The 17,717-nt window shown below is 47.8% G+C and overlaps 4 protein-coding genes and 1 non-coding gene across 5 annotated transcripts; 2 read left to right on the top strand and 3 right to left on the bottom strand.

Moving 5' to 3' along the window:
- Nucleotides 1-3,676: 3,676 nt before the first annotated feature.
- Nucleotides 3,677-6,616, top strand: B0H65DRAFT_223827 (uncharacterized protein). Its single transcript, XM_062822090.1, has 2 exons — nucleotides 3,677-4,172; nucleotides 4,226-6,616. Exons 1-2 carry the CDS (start codon nucleotides 3,918-3,920, stop codon nucleotides 6,209-6,211), a joined length of 2,241 nt encoding a protein of 746 aa, XP_062680374.1. The 5' UTR covers nucleotides 3,677-3,917; the 3' UTR covers nucleotides 6,212-6,616.
- Nucleotides 6,617-6,814: 198 nt separating this feature from the next.
- On the bottom strand, nucleotides 6,815-6,909 carry B0H65DRAFT_t283. The gene has a single exon. It is a non-coding gene; the product is annotated as a tRNA-Ala (tRNA).
- Nucleotides 6,910-7,343: 434 nt separating this feature from the next.
- Nucleotides 7,344-8,406, bottom strand: B0H65DRAFT_223792 (uncharacterized protein). Its single transcript, XM_062822089.1, has 2 exons — nucleotides 7,894-8,406; nucleotides 7,344-7,821 (listed from the first exon to the last, which is right to left on the bottom strand). Exons 1-2 carry the CDS (start codon nucleotides 8,186-8,188, stop codon nucleotides 7,475-7,477), a joined length of 642 nt encoding a protein of 213 aa, XP_062680373.1. The 5' UTR covers nucleotides 8,189-8,406; the 3' UTR covers nucleotides 7,344-7,474.
- Nucleotides 8,407-9,437: 1,031 nt separating this feature from the next.
- On the bottom strand, nucleotides 9,438-12,433 carry B0H65DRAFT_509651 (uncharacterized protein; the record flags this gene model as incomplete). Its single annotated transcript, XM_062828338.1, has 3 exons — nucleotides 9,438-11,653; nucleotides 11,707-12,208; nucleotides 12,236-12,433. 3 exons carry the CDS (start codon nucleotides 12,431-12,433, stop codon nucleotides 9,438-9,440), a joined length of 2,916 nt encoding a protein of 971 aa, XP_062680372.1.
- Nucleotides 12,434-13,187: 754 nt separating this feature from the next.
- Nucleotides 13,188-14,494, top strand: B0H65DRAFT_540213 (uncharacterized protein; the record flags this gene model as incomplete). The annotated part of the gene is made up of 3 exons (XM_062829144.1): nucleotides 13,188-13,281; nucleotides 13,321-13,352; nucleotides 13,721-14,494. 3 exons carry the CDS (start codon nucleotides 13,188-13,190, stop codon nucleotides 14,255-14,257), a joined length of 663 nt encoding a protein of 220 aa, XP_062680371.1. The 3' UTR covers nucleotides 14,258-14,494.
- Between the last annotated feature and the right edge of the window lie 3,223 nt (nucleotides 14,495-17,717).

Genomic DNA, 17,717 nt, shown 5'->3' with positions numbered 1-17,717 from the left:
ACTGTTTTGGGTGCTATCGGCTGAAGAGGTGTTGCGATTGTACCGTGGCGTGCTAGGCGTGCTGGACCTAATGGGTGTGGCAGGGTTGACGGCTCGAGGTAAGCGGGAAGCTGAGGTGCTGGAACGCAACGGATAGTTGGCGGGGGCAACCTCAAGCGTTGGACTTCTCTTGGGCCCAACAGCTGGGATTGGCGAGTTGAGCAGGTTAACTGGACGAATAATGGAATCTCTTCGTATCGAATCTCGACGAGTCGCAGTCTGCGGTACCGGAATACTACTAGTACCGGTTGAGACGGCTTGAGAGTAGCTTGGACGAGCAGTGAGATCGGCGATTGGGGTGGGCATCCTGACGAGAGTTTGTACGACTGGGGCTGACGACGAAGTTGCTGGCAGGGGATGCGTCGGTGGCCTTGATGGCATCTTCAAACCGCTCGGGGCAGGAATCGCTTTTGTCGATACGGGTGCAGGAGTGGTGGTTCGGCGCGAGGCGATTGGAACTCCGTGCCTTTTACCAGTTTGGAGTTCCATCAACCGAGCCTCAAGCCTCTTTCTCTCCTCAGCTTCGTTTTCCAATCTCTTATCCAGCTGCTCACATATCTGTTTGAACCTCTCAGCAACATGGTTTGTCTCATTCCTGATCCGAGCCTCGTATGTGGCATCCTTTGCTTCGAGTTCTGCTAGCCTCTTGGTGATCGTTTCGTGCTCGGCTAGTAGTCGCTTGCGGTCTTCAGTGACATGTTTGAGCCGCGAATCAAGCTTCTCAGTCAAGAATCGGCTGCTCTTCTTGCAGCATGACGCATGATAAACCTGCTCGATACCGCCTAGCTCAACCAGCTCGAGGTCGGCTTCGTCCGCCGCGGGTCGCTCCGATGGTGTGGTGGACGACATTCTCCTGATCAGGTTGACTGTGTGCTTCGGACCCACTGTAGGCGCTCTGAAGTCCTTGTATTCCTGGGTTGCCAGCGCATACCTTTCCAGATTGCCCAAGAATTGGTCGAGTAGTGCATCTCTCCCCTGTTCTGGTAGCTTGCCGGCAACATGATCAAACTCGGCTATCTTGGCGCCATACACAACCGTTGAGATGTTCAGCAACACCATACCGAGAGAGTAGACATCAGCAGCCCGCATCGACCACTCATCACTGACGCGGCTGACCTCGGGAGCTCTCCACTTCGGGGTTCCCTGTTGCCCGAGAGTAAGAGTGTTTTCCCGGTCATGGACGTCTCTTGCTATGCCGAAGTCCGCCAGGTAGACTCTTCCAGGGCTTAAAAGGATATTGCCGGGCTTGAGGTCCAGATGGCGCACGTCGGACTTGTGTAGATAAGCCAGTGCGCGGGTGAGGCATCCCATCATCTGGCGCATGTACCTGAACAAGCAGCGATTTCCGTACGAAGGGGAAACATGCTTGCCGGGGAGGTAAGGGTATTCGAGGGCGCCCAGGTCAGTCAGATCTAGCGTGGCCAGGCGAGAGAGAATTTCATCGCGATCGTCTTGGCCGGTTTGGAGAAGGTGCAGGTCGTTAAACAGGTCATCCAGGTTGCACACGGCGACAGGCCACAGCAAGAGGTACAGCTCAGGTACATTGCGGTAGCAGTAGGAACCAATGAGTTTGACAATGTGTTCATGCTCGAGCTTTTCCATCACCTTGGCCTCCTGCCGTAGGGTTTCTAGTCGAATATGCCGTCGCTGGGGAATATACTTGCGCGCCAAGCGTATCGAGCGGTTCTTGTAAGTGATGTAGACTTTATCGACGACGCCATAGCTACCGCGGCCCAACTGGTTATTGGGGTTATTCTTGAACTGGTCGTGTATCCGTTTCGCTTTTTCGAGGTGCTCGGGGGTGGTATCTGTGTGTTTTCCGCTGTAAACAACTCGGAGTCAGCCAAGTTTCGGGATAAGGAAAGGTGAAAGATCCGAGGAAGAAAGTAGGGAGGACTGTAACGCACATTCCGGACCAGTGACCTGGTGATGACTCCCAGACCTTGATGATCTCCCTCTCGTGAGCCTCGAGTTCCTGGTGTGACAGTCGTTCGACTCGTCCTGAATGGGTGGTGGGCAAGACTTTGTGCCATTCGTTTCGTGACTCAGACCGCGACATGGCGGCGACTGGAGGGCGACCAGGGATCGCCAACGAAGACGGCAAGCGAACGGAGAAATTCGAGGGCGGAGCTCAGCAGTTTGTTGGCTGGGCTAGGAGTCACGACGCTGGGGTCCTGGGAAGAGGACTAGGGGTATGAGAAAAAGAGATATTCGAAGGGATATATTGGATGACAGAAGGTTGTGAAACAAGACAAAAGAAGACGAAAAAAAAAACCACACGATATCCAAACCAAACGACCCAAAACGAGAGACTAAAACTTTTGGAGAGGGTCCCGTCGAGTGGAAGATGGCAACCGGCAGGTGGGATGAACCAAAATGCAAAGCGCAAGTGGATGCAGAACGGCTCCAACTTCCCCAGTTGGGCATTGCACTTGCTGGGGATTTTGCAGGAGCGCATCCACTGCAGGCACCCGCCAAATCGGCAGTGTCAGTTAGTGTTGAAGTCTTTTTCCTCTTCAAGATCGGCTTTGAGGTACTTGTGCTCTAACAGGGCGCCCTCCATGGAATCAGCAAATGCCATTGGCCAGCAATGGAACCTCGACTCCGACCTCAGAGCGGCTGAGCTAGCACTCTGCAGTGGTGAGCGTGGCGCTGTTGAACGATCGCTGTTATGTAATGAACAAGCCATGATGTCCTGCAGACATAAGGTACCTGATTTGCGATGTTGGGACTTTCAATGTTCGAGGCTATTGCTGAAATCAGAGAAGATGGTAAATCTGTTGCCCGGCGTATACAAGTGAAAAGCGTCGTTAAAAAGGCATGTTGATTGTTTAAGAGAAGGTCCCCGTCCGATCTCTGTCTTGAATTTTGATGGACTCCAATTACGGTGGGGCCCAACAGGGCTGAGCTGGGCGCTGCGGTCACTCCCGAACTCCACTGCGTGACGAACTCCAGAAGTGGAATCGGCCCGGGGCGGGGACGGGGACGGGACGAACTTTAAACTCCGCCGTGAGCACGGGTCCGTCTCCGTCTCCGTCTTTCACCCGATCAAGACCGGAAGCTTAAATCAACATCCGGTGCGCTTGCTGTTTGTTTTTGACCAGGTTCGCGCCGCCCAGATCCCGGCTTTATTAATGATTTGGTCAGCGTTCCTGCTGACTATCTGACAAATTCGCATCCCGCCCCTTCAATCGATCCTGTGTATGGTCTTCACCAAACCGATAACTCAGGTACGTTGTGCAAATTTGAAAGCATCGATTTCATCAAGATGATGTTTGTCCAGTTCCCCGCAATTTTGATAATTGGTAAGGTTGCTTCGTCGTTAAAGACTCCAACGGTCAGTTTAAGGTTAAGGTTAAAGTACTCGGTACTCAATCTTGAGGCTTAATGGCCTGCTGAGATTGAGTACCCAGTACTTGGCACGGTTCACATTCCAATGATCAGTAATCGGAAAACAGCCGGACTTGAGCGGTTAAACCCCACATCGTCGGTTCTCAACCGCCCTGCATCTTATCAGATCCACCAACTTTCACATGCATCGTCAACCTTCGACTTGACGTCTTCAGATGTTCAACACAGCTCACTCGATTTGTAAATACACCAAGACACTTTTTCAACACTAGATTCGATTCGTCTGATTACGTACACATTGTGGTTGTTTGTCATCCCGCCGAACCGTCTAATCTCAACCTGCGACAGCCGCAGCAAACATCAGCTCCAACACCAACCCCAGGTCTTGGCGTTTCTTCCCCTTCAGCTCGACCGTCGGACTTCAAAGCATCTTTGTCATCTTTCACCGTTTGTCCGATATCAACCCCAGTCTCCCGCTTCTCTCCTCCATCCCTTTTTGAACCCAACAATCATCGACTGTGACTTTCATGATGCGATATCCTGAAGGTGACCTAGCAATCCTCGGCGTCGAGACCTATCCCAACCCCCTCGTCCAGACACCGGCTCGATCCCGATCGACTCGTCAGTCAAACTCTACTGTTGCAAGCCAACGACCTGAAGAGGGGGGTCCGCGGAAACGTCCAAGACTACAAGGGGCCGATGGCGGGACGCGCGAAAAAGATGAAACTAAACGGGCCCGCGGACGTCCACGGTTGGACGTCAGTGATGAGACTGCTGCTGACGTGAGTCGACATCACAATTGTAGTGTGAAGCGGTGATGCTGATGGTCCTGTAGCGTCGACGAACTCAGATACGTCTAGCACAACGTGCATATCGGAACCGCAAAGAGACCGCAATACAAACATTGGAGAAACAAGTCCAAAATCTACAAAAGGTCAACAGGGAAATGAGCAATGCTTTTATGAAATTCCATGACTTCGCTGTGGCCAGCGGTTTACTGGACAGTTCTTCCGAGTTAGGCAGACAACTCCTCGCTACCAAGGAAAGGTTCATCACTATCACACCAGCCGGCGGTGACGTCATTGACGCAAATGACGACCATGAAGGACGGCGACGAGGAAGTACGAGTACAACTGACTCCATTGGAAGTGATCGCAGGCGAAAGGGAACTATACAACCAGAGAGTCAAAGAAATTCCCCGGAGTATACGATAGAACCATCGGCCCCCGAGTCACCCCCACAGCTTTACCCAGGTCTCACCATCACTCACGAGCCAATCTCGCAAAGCTACCTGACAACTCACCCGGATACAGACTTGAGTCTTTCCATACCAACCAGCAACCAGGCAGCTGAATTCCATCCAACCACCACCGCCCCATCTCTCCCCAAGACCTTCGACTTTGCCACAATAGACTTCAACCTCGACTTCCTCACCCAACCCCAACCACAACCCCAACCACAACCTCCGATCCCCTCCCCCTTTTCCTCCCTCCCCGCCCCATCCTCCTACGCCTCGCACGAAATCACCTTCGGCCGCCGCTACCAGCGCTTCGCCGTCGAGCGCGCCCACATGCTCGTCACCATGCCCAACCCGCCTATCGACAAGCTCAGCAAAGCCTTCGGCTTCTGCCTCCTCTTCGAGTCACCCGACATGATCTTCCAGCGCACGCTCAAAGCCATTGCCAGGAGCGCCGGCGAAAGCCTCTACAACTGGCAGTACCCGTTCTACCACCTCGGCGGGGCCGGGACGCACAACTTACAACAAATTGCTGGACCCGGAGGACCCCTCCTGAATAGCACCCTCACCTTGGAAGCGGGCATGAGGATGCACTTGAACTTTGTGCAGGTCGGTAACCAAGGGACAATCGACATTCTGAAACCACATGCCGAGTTGACGGCGGGCTTCGGCATGGGACCGTTCCCGCCTGCTGTCAATAATGCGAGGGATAACTTTCTGGATAGGGACATGAAGATGTGTCTCCCCGGTTTTGGTGGGACGTATTACGATTGCGACGAGGTGGAGTTTTACTTCCACCAGAGAGGGGTGGTGATCCCACCCGGAGCGGATTCGTATACCGTGGAGATTTACCCGGCACAATTTGGGGTTGGTGCTGGTGCTGGTGGAGGAGGAGGAGGACCAGGGTCAGGGTCAGGGTCGTTGGAGGAGGAACTGGACTTGGCTTGTCTTGACTCGATTGTTAGTCAGAACTGCGCTCCTCCAGCACCTGCTGCTGCATATGTGGTGGGATCACCGCCTTCTTCGATGGACTGTTACAGTTCGAACTCAATTATTAGCGTTGATGATCTCCCGCTTTCCGGTTACCAACAACAACCACCCTCTACGACGACGACAAATAAACCACTCACACCCAGCGGCTGCTCCATGTCCAGCTCCCTCTCACCCCCCTCAACAACCGCCTGCGAGGATTGGGCTGCTTGGTTTTTGGGTGCCGCCCCAGCGCCTAACGATAGCAGCTTCGACTTTTCCGAATCTTCCTTGCCGGACAATAATAACATATACATGTCCCCCAAGAGTTCGGATTCAGCACGCTCGGCTACGGGTTCCTCCTCCGATCAACCACCACCAGTTCCATCTACTACCACTACTACTACAAGCTATTCATCGCCACCAGTACCACCACCAAGACAGCGGCCACCACAGCAAATGTGGAATCAGCGCATGTTGGTGACGATAGACGTCAATCAGCTGGTGAACGAGCTTACCGAACGTGCCATTTGTCTTGGGAGGACGCCGGGCATTAGGGTGGAGGAGATCAATGCTGCTTTTTGGAAGAGTGTTTCGATGTCTGTGACGTTGTAGGTAAGGTACCTAGGGAATCGGTTATGGTGTTTTTTCTTTTTCTTTCTTTTTTGGATTTTGGTTTTGGGTTTAGCTGGGTTGCCTGGAGTTATGGATTGTATTAGTTTTAGGGTTTTGGGGTGAGTGTCGTCGGCTTTTGATGTACGTTTATGTGTATGATTAGGGCGTGATGAAATGAATATCTGTATTGGACATCGTACCCACACATAACGTGTAATTGTAATTGTTTGGGATAATCTAAGACGCAGTGCCATGTTACCGGGGAACTGAGAACAGGAAGAAAATCATGGTGAAAGAGCAAAAGAGGAGGAGGAGGGGTGGCATGAAGAATGGAAAGATTAAAGGAAGGAAGGAAGGAACAAACGAGGGACAACTGGCAAGGACCACAAACTACCACCGGTAGGGCATTGAAAGGGACATCTTTTTCTCACCAACACAGACAAAATGTTTCTTGTACTTATGCGGTCACATAGGAATATCCTTGATAATTAACAACCACTGGACAGCAGCAAGTGGAACAAAAAAAAAATCAGGAGTGATCCCCTTCCCACCTGGCGATATCCGACCAACCAAGAAAAAAAGAAAGAACCAAACAACAGTTTGTGGACGAACCGTGGATTGAACACGGGACCTTCTGTAAGAGCAGCACTCGAAAACGGCATTGCAAAACAGATATTCTACCACTGAACTATCCGCCCAAGTTGGAAGGTTTGTGTTGGACCATCAGCGTATAAGGGGGGAGTGGAAAATGGGGTGGGCCCACTTTGGGCTGCGCTGGGTACCTTAGCCTTGAAGGGAAGGAACAAAGGTATCGTGGTCCAACAACTGGAACGAGAATAAGGTAGGAAAGTGCATGACATTGGAAGAGTTGGAAGGTCTTATTCATGTTGATTGCATTGGTAGCTGAGGTGGCCCCATTAATATCACCAATTACTTACACCAACTACCTTAGGTACACCAGTCACCACCACAATCTCCCGATCCTTTGTCCTCCCCATTGATCCCGCCCCCAATACTACAATCCCGATCCTACAAATATCTCCGCACCAGGTGCAAGCCAAGGGAACCTTTTGGCCGCGTACAAAATCCACCCATCAACTTCATCAAACCTGCAGCGGAGAAACTTGTAAACACCATCGGAAAGGTAATCTTAAGGGCACGGATTCAACAACGACGATCAAGGATTTGACAGACCATGGGGGTGGATCACTACCAGTTTTCGCCTCACTCTCCACTCGTTACTGGGCTCCCTTAACCGGAGCTTTAATCACCAACCTCGACCACTCTCCCACCGACATTTCTCAAACCCTGAAGTTGAAGTTCATCAGGCTCCTCACCACGACTTTCCCGTTGCCACTGTCCAACTACCCCCTCATTACCACCAATTTTCACCTTCCGTTGACAATGCAATGACCGCAGCGACTGCCCTCGCACCGTTCTCACCAAAGGCAACCCCAACCCCCCAAGTAACCAACTCAAGTCAGACTTGAGCACCGGCATATTTATCATCGTATATAAGCTCTGGTGACTTAGCAACGCCGCAAGGATCTGCAAGTTGCGAGGCCGGAGGCGAGACGGGAGGTATGATGAGGGTTTCGAGTTACGTGGTGCTGTGAGGGATGTTAGTTTCTATTTTTTTTCGGATGACATGTAGGGAACGAATGAAAGGAAAGGCTCCTCACCTTTATGGATACTCCGTTTGACAACCTCTGTCCTACTTTCTCCCCGCTCAACATTTCCACTCTCCCCACTTTGATGTTCATGTTGTAGGGCATCCAATCTGATAGTCAACTCCTCCACTTGTACTGGTGGTCGGGTGTCAAGTTCCACACTTGACCGTTGCTTCTCGACACGAGCGGAAAAGTTATGATGGGACGGTTCGTATGGATGTTCATCGCCAGCTGCGGCAAAGAGGAGGAGGGTCAAGAGGGTGAGGAGGAGGGCGAGAGTTGTTTCTCCGGAGAGGAATGGTTGCATTTTTGCTTGCGGTATCGATGATCAGTATAGTCCTGGGTTGAAAAAAGTTGGTTTTGGATATATCGTGTGTTGTGGTGTTGGTGCTGTCACCTGGGTACCTAGTTGGTAGCTTCCTGGTGCCGCCTACCTAGACTAGGTGCTGGTGATGGATATGGTGATGTACCAGACAGCGAGGGAGGCAGTGATGAAGGAAGAAATGGATTTGGTTGTGAAGTTCGGAGTAGGTCGTAGAGGGTCGATGGTGGTTTGTGTTAGGATAACGAGGGGTAGATAAGGTAGGTGAGGCAAAGTATGTTGTAGCTGGTAACACCGGAAGGTTGAGTGGAGGGGGCGGAGGTACGAATGCTGGCTGACTGGGTATAGATAGAATCGCCGAATATCAAAACCTTTCCCGAAGCACGGTACAACTTTGTGGTTGAAATGGTAGATATCACCAGATGTTAAGCAAAAGACTTTTGAAGAAGGAAGAAAATCGTTCACACAAAAGCAAGGCATCGCGCGACCTTTTATTCCCTTCTGCAGTTCCTATCTCTCCCCTCTCCCCGCGCCTCATCCTCTCATGCCCGCCATGCAACCGAGTGCATATGATAAAGATTAAAAAAACCCGGATCGGTGGTGCGGGACATGCAATCTGCATCCGGACCCGGAATTTCGGCCTTCGATAAACATGTCGTGCGACAAGAGAGGGCGGGGGTCCGGACTGCGCTCGGTTACCGGTCGGTCGAACTGGAATGCAGGAAAGCGCTGCGTTGAGGCCTAACGGTCTTCGAGATGTTTATGTTATGCATACATGTACGTATGTATGTATGTGCATGCGATAAGTAACAACCAAGAGGCTGGGTGCTGCCAATCGCAACCGTTCCTGGTTCCTGGCGAACCTTTGTTTTGGTTGTTTTGGAACCCTCCCTTTGGTTGTCTCATGTCAACAAACTTCGCCCATTCCAGTCACTTGCATTGCCGAGCACCCTGTACTATGTAGGACCTTCCACTTCCATCACCCCGCCGCGATGATAAACCGTTTGCGGCGACCAAATGGTTTTAAATCCCGATAACTTTTGTTTACCTCCGAGACCCCTCTTCCAAACTCCAATCAAGCTCGCATGCGCATGCGTAAACCTATGGCGTAGTGTACCTCAAAACGCACAGAACGCCTGTCGCCTGCTCTATCTCACAGCTCGCATCCCCAGCCACCTGCCTACCCTGTCTACCCTATCGTTTCACTCTTCTTCCGAGCACCGACCGGAAATAACTACCGATCAGCCACAGCAGTTACATGCACCGCCGCTTCCAGATAACACCAATTCTCCAGCAAGCACGTCGCCCCCGGGCTGAGCTTGAACACACCACGTGGGCCAATGGCGAACTCATCTTCGCCATCGTTCACCGTCACCCTCAGCTTGCCGCTGACGAGGGTGCATATTCGGGTCCGGGACCGGTCGATGGGAAGCTGGTGGGTGCGACCCGAGGTGATGGTGAGGACTGTCAGGGTGGTTGATTTACATATCTGGATGGTCTGGTTGGCTGAGAGGTAAGAGGAGGAGTAGGCGAGGTCTAGAAAGTTGTTATTAGTGAGTGTCCAAGAAGATTCATGGAAGAGATGTGTAAAAGACTTACTCTCTGATGGCTGGCGCCGCTTGGGGAGAACCCCTCTTGAACCTCTTTCCCAATCCTCGGTTACGAGATCCTCTCTAGACACCAACAGAGACCGAGCAGAAGCAGCGGTGGCCTGAATTGAGGTCGATACGGCGGTTTGTTCCCTCGTCCGGAGACGTTTGCTGGCCCGGCGATACTCGACGTCTTCTTCTTCCTCTTCTGCGGCATCCAAGCTAGCCGAGGCGTAAATCGGCGATGGATCCTTGAAAGTGATTACTTTCCGAGGAGGTGGTACTCCGTCCATATCTGCCTCGCTCTCTTCCGCAGCAGGAATACTGGGCAATCTTTGCGATCGACGGATGACCGTGGCACCAAGTTGCTCGTCGTACTCATAAGCTTCCTCCTCGTCCTCCTCATCCGCTTCGTCTCCAGCATCGTCCCCCGCCTCGTCGCCTGCTTCGTCGCCTGCTTCATCTCCATCGCCGCCACCACTAAGTGCAACCACACCTGTCGCACGCTCTTCGGTTTTGTTCAGTTTCTTGATACTGCACGCATTGTACGTATTGTCGTACAGACAGTTGGCACAAGTGTTGCGATAGCTGGAAGAGACCAATCTGGTCAGTTTAACGCTAACCTTGGGCAGTATGGTGACACAGCCCTTGAAAGGCCCTGCGCGGCGCCGACATGCGGTGCATGGATTAGGGCTTTCACGTCCAGTAAGTTGCACAACTACCGAGGTGAGTTGCTTAAGTGTTAGTGTGTGGGTTACTGGAATAGGGTGCTTTAACTTGAGATCTCGCCGACGGGGTAAAGCGAGGAGGACTTCCAGTTCCATTTCCTCAATATCGGGGAAGTTGCCACCAATCTGGGAGGTGATATATCGCCGCAGTCCTTCGGGGTCTCCGTCTTCCTCTTCTGCTTCTGGTTCTGGTGGTGATACTGATATTTCGTTGAAAGTCCGCTTTCGGCGTACCCCGCCTCGCACTTTGGTTTTTTTATCGCCATCGTCAGGCTCTTGCGCCTCTTTCAAAGGTGACTCGTCATATCCCATTGGGCCCCTAGACACAACCCGAGGACCACTCTCGCTGCGACCTTCAACGATCGTAAAGGTACCGTCTTGGTTGTCGTTTACGCAAACGTCGGGATGCCACATAGTCCAGTGAGTGCTATAAGCTGATTGCCCTCTGAGGAGGAGTCTGCACGACCTGATGGGGCATATCCAGGGCCGAAGGGGAAACGCTTGAAGTTCAAGTTGGTAGCCTTCAGGATTCAATCCTCGGGTCACCTGAAACCGATTATTCTCCGGATTCAACCAATGGGTATAAGGCCGGCCATCGGTGGTCTTGTCGAACCCAACATCAGAAGAGATAACGCGGGCATTTCCAGCAGAGTTTTGAAGAGCTGGGGAGCTGGCACGTTCTGTGTTACGCCTTTCTTGCAAGTCTCTACTGTCCTTGATGACCGTCTCCGCGATCGAGCTACCCGTTGAGGAACTTTTCCCTCTGCGATGCTCTCGTAACTTTCGGTTGATATAGTTCTGGGACATTTGGGGTTCCGCTAATGGTTCAGTAGAGGTATCCATTGGTCCACGCGATATTACGGCCGGTGGATTATTGTGATAGTCGATCCGAAGTTGCTCAAGTGGGAGACTGGCAGGGCGCTTGACAACGGTAAAGGTCCCGTCCAGATTGTCATTGAACCGGCAACCGTAGTATCTCATTTTGAAGTGATTGGCAAGGTGAGACCTCGCGCTGTATAGGTACCGGCATGATCTGACTGGGCATATCCACTGGTGGGTGGGATGCTCCGTATAAAGGGTCCATTTGTCCGGCAATAAGGCGCCGCATAAATCTTTCCACACCCCGGACTGGTCTGTAAACGGTTAGCCAGGTTGGATAGGAAGAGTAAATGTGGAAAGAACTGACCAGGCCACATGTTGTATGGACGTCCGGATTTTGCGGTCACCAAAATCTTCTCGGTAGGCCCCTCGCTGGAAGGAACAAGAGCACCCTTGACTTCATCCTGGGGGTTAAGTTCGTCGTTACTTATAGCTGAGACTTGGATGGTTCCACTTCTATCGATTTGCGACCGTCGACGAAGCTCGCGCTTGGGGGCTTCCTGTACGGGCTTAGTTTTGTTGGGGGTATGGTGCGTATAGGGTTTAGGTTCAACCATCGGTGATTCCGCAAGGTTTATGTACTTTTTGGATATAATAATATAAGACTTGGTAGTACCGCCGAATTTTCTGCTATCGCTAGGGGTAGGGTCGGTATATCTCCCAAGGTCGGTCAAGGTGCCGTCCAGATTATCGTTTAATCGATAAGTACGGTGAAGCACACCAAAATGTCTGCCCAGGCCCGGAAGGCCCGGTAAGAGGGCTCGACAAGTTCTGACTAGACAAATCCAAGGGAGGTCGGGATAATCGGACTATTCATAACCGGGAGGCAAGAGTACACCGCAGGTCGGTAGTAGCTTACCTATGTCTTTGTCCTTCCAGACTTTGTAGGCGCTAGTATCAAGGGCTTCGGTGCTAGGATCGATTGTTGGCGGCTTTGGTGGTGCTTGGGTCTTGGAGCGGGTCGCCCGAGTCGCGCCCAAGGCGTCCATGGCGAGTTGGGCCTTTATTAGGTCCGAGTCCTGAATATCGCCCATGGAGAGGATGTCCGAATCAGGCTCCTGTTTTGGTTGAGTTTTCGATTTTTGGTGGCTGCTCTGAGTCGAGGTTGAGGCAGAGGTTGAGGCAGATGTTGAGGTTGGCCGGGGTGGGTTGTAGTTTGCTCCTGCTGGAATTTTGGAGAGAGGCGTGCGGGATGAGGTTGAGGTTGAGGTTGAGGCGTTCAGGTTGTCTCCATCGCGATGTTTTCCCGAGTGTCCAGACTTTGCATGACCAGCTCCAGCATGCCCACTTTTAGCCGTCACAACGGATCCTGACCTGAGTGACTTGGCGGGGACATGGGTTGAGGAAGAGGATATTTTTGGGCCAGAGTTTGCGGAAAAGGGAGAAGGGCCACTATGTCCGGTTCTCTTCATCTTGAACACAGGTTTGGGTTTGGGTGGTGAGTGAAGGGTTGAGGCTGAGGAACCTGATGACGTCGCGGTGTTGGGATGAGATGCGGTGTTGGGATGAGATGCAATCAACCTCCCACTTGCCGTTGCCGTCTCATGTTCCCGTGTTTTCCGCGGCGAGCGCTGCCGCTGCCCGATATTGTCGTCGTCGCCATGAGAGCCTGTTGAGATTGTGATGTTCTCTTTACTGCTTCTCGTATTTGCTGAGGGTGAATGGTGGTTGCTGTTCACATTTGACCGACGCGCAGGAGGAGAGGCGGAAGTCGGCAAAAATGGCATGGCAAGAAGAAAGCCAGAGGAGAAATGGACATAAGATGGAAGCAGAAATAAAGTGGATGAAATGTCCCCGGTTGTCTGGTTCAACGAAGTTGACGCGACGCACGAAGTCGATTTGACGTTGGTCGCTGCAAGAGTCCACGTCCACTTTGCAGAATGTTAGTGAAATGCAGAGGCTGCCGCCGACGCGCTAACAGACCTGCCAAACGATCTGGACGCAGGGCATGCAGTTAGTGAAGTGCAGTGTGGAGTCGTAAAGTTAAGCACGAACGATATGTGGAGCAGGTGGTCGGTGCTTAGACGGGACGGGTTGGAGGCAGCCTCCACTCCTCCAGCGTGGCAGCCACCTCAGTCCTCCCAACGACAAAGCTTATATTGACTTCATTTCTCGTCTTCATAGCCTCGTTGGGCTTTTTCCTAGACTTTCCTTTCTTTTTTTTCTTCATCTCTTTCATGGTTATAAATCTGTTGTTTTTACCTTGGTCTTTTTTTCCTGTCATTATTAGCTTCTTGCCTTCTTTCTTGTTGACCTCTCCAGCCCTGGCATATCACCCCCTCCTAAATCAGACACCGTCCTCCACTTGATATCACACATAGCGGACATCCACTACCCAAAACATTGTCAAGGAGATGGCATATCAAGCTTCTCAACAACATGGCCCGCTACAACTGGTGCGCGCCCCAAATCGTCCCGATTTCACTGGCAAGAAGTCCATCTTCTTAGCCGGAACCACATCCAAGACGGGAGATGAGCCAGACTGGCGGGACAACTTGGCCAGACAACTCTCGCGTCTTCCCATCACAGTCATCAACCCGGTCCCACCCAACTGGACTGATTGGCCAGAAGACATATCATTCAAGCCCTTCCGCGAGCAAGTCGAATGGGAACTGGACATGCAGGAAAGGGCAGACATAGTCCTAATATACTATGGACCCAACACACTTGCACCTATCAGTCTGCTGGAGCTTGGTCTCTGCGCGCGCACCAGCAAGGCCATTGTGTGCTGTCACAAGGATTACAAGAAGAGAGGCAACGTCCAGATCGTCGCCAAGAGATACGGCATCTCGTTTTTGGAGAATGAGAAGGACATGGCGGCTGCCGTGATCAGGAAGCTCGGTTCTTTGGATAACTAGGCGTTGTCGGTAGTTTGGGCATTCGGCTTGTTGGGCGCAGTTGGGCTGTGGGTGGTGTGTGGTAGTTCGGCATATTCGGGGGATGCTGGCGCTTGGGCAGTGTACTTGGGCTGTAGATCCTATGAAGAACGTCTCTTGAGCTTCTGAAAGAGTGAAAGACTGAAATTAAGCAACTCCGAATCTGGACCCTGAAGTTAATACATGCAAGTTCACTCCAAATCTGAAATGTGAAAGTGGAGGAAACGGGACGACCCGGTCGCAGATCCCCGCATTGGGAACCCCCTGCAGTGGTCATCGATTTCGGTAGCTGGGTAGTCCCAAACTGGTCCCTGGGTAGTCCCCCCCACTTTTTAACGCTGAGTAAGCCCAGCCGCCCAGCCGCCGTGCCAGCACATTGCTGCCCAACCGCCACCATCGTCGCGTGCCCTCTTATTAACGATAGTTAGTCTTATATAATTGAATAAAGCTATCACGAGACTTTACCTTAATATTAAGTAACCGTTTACAGCGATTATCTATTATCCTTATTATTATTTTATATAGTATCCTCGACCTTATAGTATTTATTAATATATTTCGCCCGCTTGCCGTACGTTCCGTATTCGCTTATATAAATTAGACTTCTAACTTAGCCCAACCTAATCGACTAAAATAATTAGCGCTAATAGAATTTAATTAGAATCCTTAATTAAAATGCCCTTAAGTCTAAAAAATCTGTTTCGAATAATTACTCCCGATAGGAATACGACCCCTCTTACCGAAATCTAATTACTATTAATCCGCCGCTACCCTCGTAAAGAATTAAAAATATAATTACTATCCCCTAGCGAGCGTACTACCTAATTAGCGAGGCTACGGACACTATTTATAATTTTTAATTATAGTAATATAGTCGCTACGTTCGACGTACTATAAAATTACGCCGTATAATAAGGCTTTATAATTATATTATATAATTAAATAAAAAATAGGAAGAAGGGAAAGGAGGGGGTTATTAAATATATTAATTATTTTTATATATATAGCCGCGTTTATATATTGACTAGATAAGGCATTCGAAATATTAGTTCGAAGCGGCTCGATTACCTATACTAAGTAAAAATCGTATTGAAGAAAAGGTAGGGCAATTAGTAGTTTACTAAAGAAATTAAGAATTAATACAATTATAACTTCAATATCGCCAACTTTACCAGTAACGTTATTTATTATTAATAGATTCGTTATAACTATAAAGAGGCTATTAATATTACCGTCGAAAGGTTATTTAATATTGCTAGAATAAATTTTTATTAAATTATTTATTACTTAAACGGTACTCTAAATCCCAAAGTAGAAGTAAAAAACATTATTTTTATTTAACGTACTAACGGTAATAACCTAATATTAAAGCTTTGTAGTTTTCGAGTCCCTATTATTACCTAAAAGGTTTTAAATATTTAAAAGTGTATTCGCTATATAAAATATAGTCCTTATTCTTCGACGAAAATACTTATTGACTTTCTAAAGTAATATAAGAGCGTATATAGTTTTAAGTACTTTATTGATTATAATCTATTCTTTTCAAACGATTAGAAAATATTGTGAGTATTCTAAATTTTCGATTAGTATATTAAAATATAGAAGAAAAACCCCTATATATTAATAGTAAATAATATATATAAAGTAAATATTACCTTTATTTTTATTATTCCTCTTATTAATTTTGATTATTCATATTTAGGGGTTTCTAGTACCTATATTTAAGGTCTTTTATTAATAATAATTAACCCTTTTTTTTCCTTATAAATTAACCGCTTTAATCTCCCCTTATTTAATATTACTAATATTAATACACTAGATTATAATTTTAATGTCGGCTTTAATCTTTCGAATGGAGAGAGATAAAAGAATTTCTAATAATAATTCAATTATTTGAAAAAACTCTAAGAGGATTACAATATTCCTAACCCCGTAATATTTATTACCGATTTTGATAAAAGGTTTAAGAAGGCTAGTATTACCGCTTACTTAAAAGTACTATATTAACTCTACATATAGTATATTATAAAGAATATAAACTACTATATTAAAAAGAAATAGGTTCAGCCGCCTCCTAGTAATAGGAGTAATAATAGTAATAATCCTACCCCTAATACTAACTTCTTAAATTTCCCTCTAATAGTCCAAAATTTAAATAGTAATAGTCCTAATCCCCTATCGTATAGAGGCCCCGCGGCGGCGGTTAATAGTAAAGTTAATAACGAGGTTATTAATAACGAGTATATTAATAATAACCTAGAAGAAGATAACCTAAATGAGGTTAATGATATTGCCGCCGCTAACCGCTTTACTTAATAACCTAATAATAGGTAAAGAATTTGTAAAACAGTTGAAAAGCTAATAATTAATACTGTTACTCTACGCAACCGTACTTATAACGTACTAACCTTCAACCCTACTCGTCGATTCTATTTAAATACGTATAAAGGCTTTTAAACAGCTTAAAAGTAAATAATTTATATAAATAATAATAATTATTTCAAATAAGTATAGTATTTAATAACCTATAAATTCAAATAATAGACTCGTACGTATTTAATACCCTCCCTCCCCCTTCCTCTCTATAATATATTATATACCTTTTTCGCTAATACTTTTTATCTATTTATAACTCTCCTCGCCTACCTTTATAAATATTACTTCCTATAGATCAACGAATTTAGGAATTACGCCGTCTCAAAATATAAGAATTTTAGTATCAAGGCAACCAATAGAATCGAATCTATACACAAAGCTATTAAACGCCTCCTTAAGAACCGTCTCTCTTCTTTAAACTAGCTATACGAATATATACGCTCTACCTACTACTCTCAGAAAGAAATATTCAAATTACGATATACTGTAGCAAAGTAATCGTATCTATATAAATATAAGAGGGTGAGAATATTTAATAATCTAGTATTAAAGGTACGTAAAAATATAATCGTTTATTATTACCTTTATAAATTAACTTTTTTTTTATATAAGTAGCGCTATATACCTTTAAACTTATATAGTATTAATACTACTATACTTATAACGACTAATTAAAAAACCCTTATTAAAACCTAAATATTAATTGTAAAAAGGCATTTATAACCTAGTATAACTTACCCTTTATACTAAGGTTATTATAAATAAATCCCCTACTAGTACTAACTATAGAAGATATAAATATATACTAATAATTAAAGCTAGATGGCGGTATAAGGTTAATCGAAACTAAATGCCGTATTTATATTATTTAAAACCCTACTTCCTTATTTAACTGCTGACTAAAAGTAATTATCCCTAATTTAAACTTTACTAATTATATATATAAAATATCGGGATAAGATTTTATAAACCCAGAAATTTTCGAACTACGTAATTTTGAAAGTAATTAAAGCTCGCCTACCTAACCTATCGCTGCCCAATTTACTACCGCCGTACTTATCGACCG

Source organism: Neurospora tetraspora, assembly GCF_033439725.1.
Source record: "Neurospora tetraspora strain CBS 560.94 chromosome Unknown B0H65scaffold_5, whole genome shotgun sequence".
Classification (NCBI taxonomy): Eukaryota; Fungi; Ascomycota; class Sordariomycetes; order Sordariales; family Sordariaceae; genus Neurospora; species Neurospora tetraspora.
This window is presented reverse-complemented; position numbering and strand designations above follow the sequence as displayed.

Bases quoted from the DNA above. Each gene is read 5' to 3' on its own strand.
- B0H65DRAFT_223827 (XM_062822090.1), top strand. From the start codon at position 3,918: ATGATGCGATATCCTGAAGGTGACCTAGCAATCCTCGGCGTCGAGACC. The intron at 4,173-4,225 runs GTGAGTCGACAT...ATGGTCCTGTAG, and splicing joins GTGATGAGACTGCTGCTGAC to CGTCGACGAACTCAGATACG.
- B0H65DRAFT_223792 (XM_062822089.1), bottom strand. From the start codon at position 8,188: ATGCAACCATTCCTCTCCGGAGAAACAACTCTCGCCCTCCTCCTCACC. The intron at 7,822-7,893 runs GTGAGGAGCCTT...CATCCCTCACAG, and splicing joins CAAACGGAGTATCCATAAAG to CACCACGTAACTCGAAACCC.